Source organism: Plasmodium gaboni (assembly GCF_001602025.1).
Source record: "Plasmodium gaboni strain SY75 chromosome Unknown, whole genome shotgun sequence".
Lineage (NCBI taxonomy): Eukaryota > Apicomplexa > Aconoidasida > Haemosporida > Plasmodiidae > Plasmodium > Plasmodium gaboni.
Window position 1 is genome coordinate 1 of NW_017385231.1, and position 525 is coordinate 525.

General features: G+C 15.4%; 1 protein-coding gene across 1 annotated transcript; it reads right to left on the minus strand.

Moving 5' to 3' along the window:
- On the minus strand, window positions 1–525 carry PGSY75_0005600B (putative protein kinase; the record flags this gene model as incomplete). Its single annotated transcript, XM_018783189.1, has 1 exon — window positions 1–525. A coding segment is annotated over one exon (525 nt), but the record flags the coding sequence as incomplete, so codon positions are not given.

Below are 525 nucleotides of genomic sequence, written 5' to 3' on the forward strand. Positions count from 1 at the left end.
ATTATAAGTATTATTATTATTATTATTATTATTATTATTTGTGTGGTTAAAATAATAAGCATTATTTCCTAATTGCCCTTGTTTATTTTTTATATCTTGTGTCTTTGTAAATTTATTATTACGATATATATTATTAAACTGGTTTGTATTCATTTGTTCATTATTCATATCATGATTAATCTGATTACTTGTTATATTTTGATTATTTCTATAAGGATTTTGATATATATTGTCAAAATATTTTTTATTTGAATCAATATTTTCATTGTTATTTTTTATATTAAATCTATCTGACCATGTGTAAGAATTTTTTGCACTATTTAAAAGATTAAATTTGTTACTATTATTACTATTATTATTACTATTATTATTATTTTTATTATTATTATTATTATTTATATTATTAGTATTACTATTAAAATAATTTATATGCTTGTGGTTATGTTCTATGTTGAAATTCTTATAATCATTATTATTTATAATATCATCATATTTAAAAACAGATGGAATATTATTATTATTATT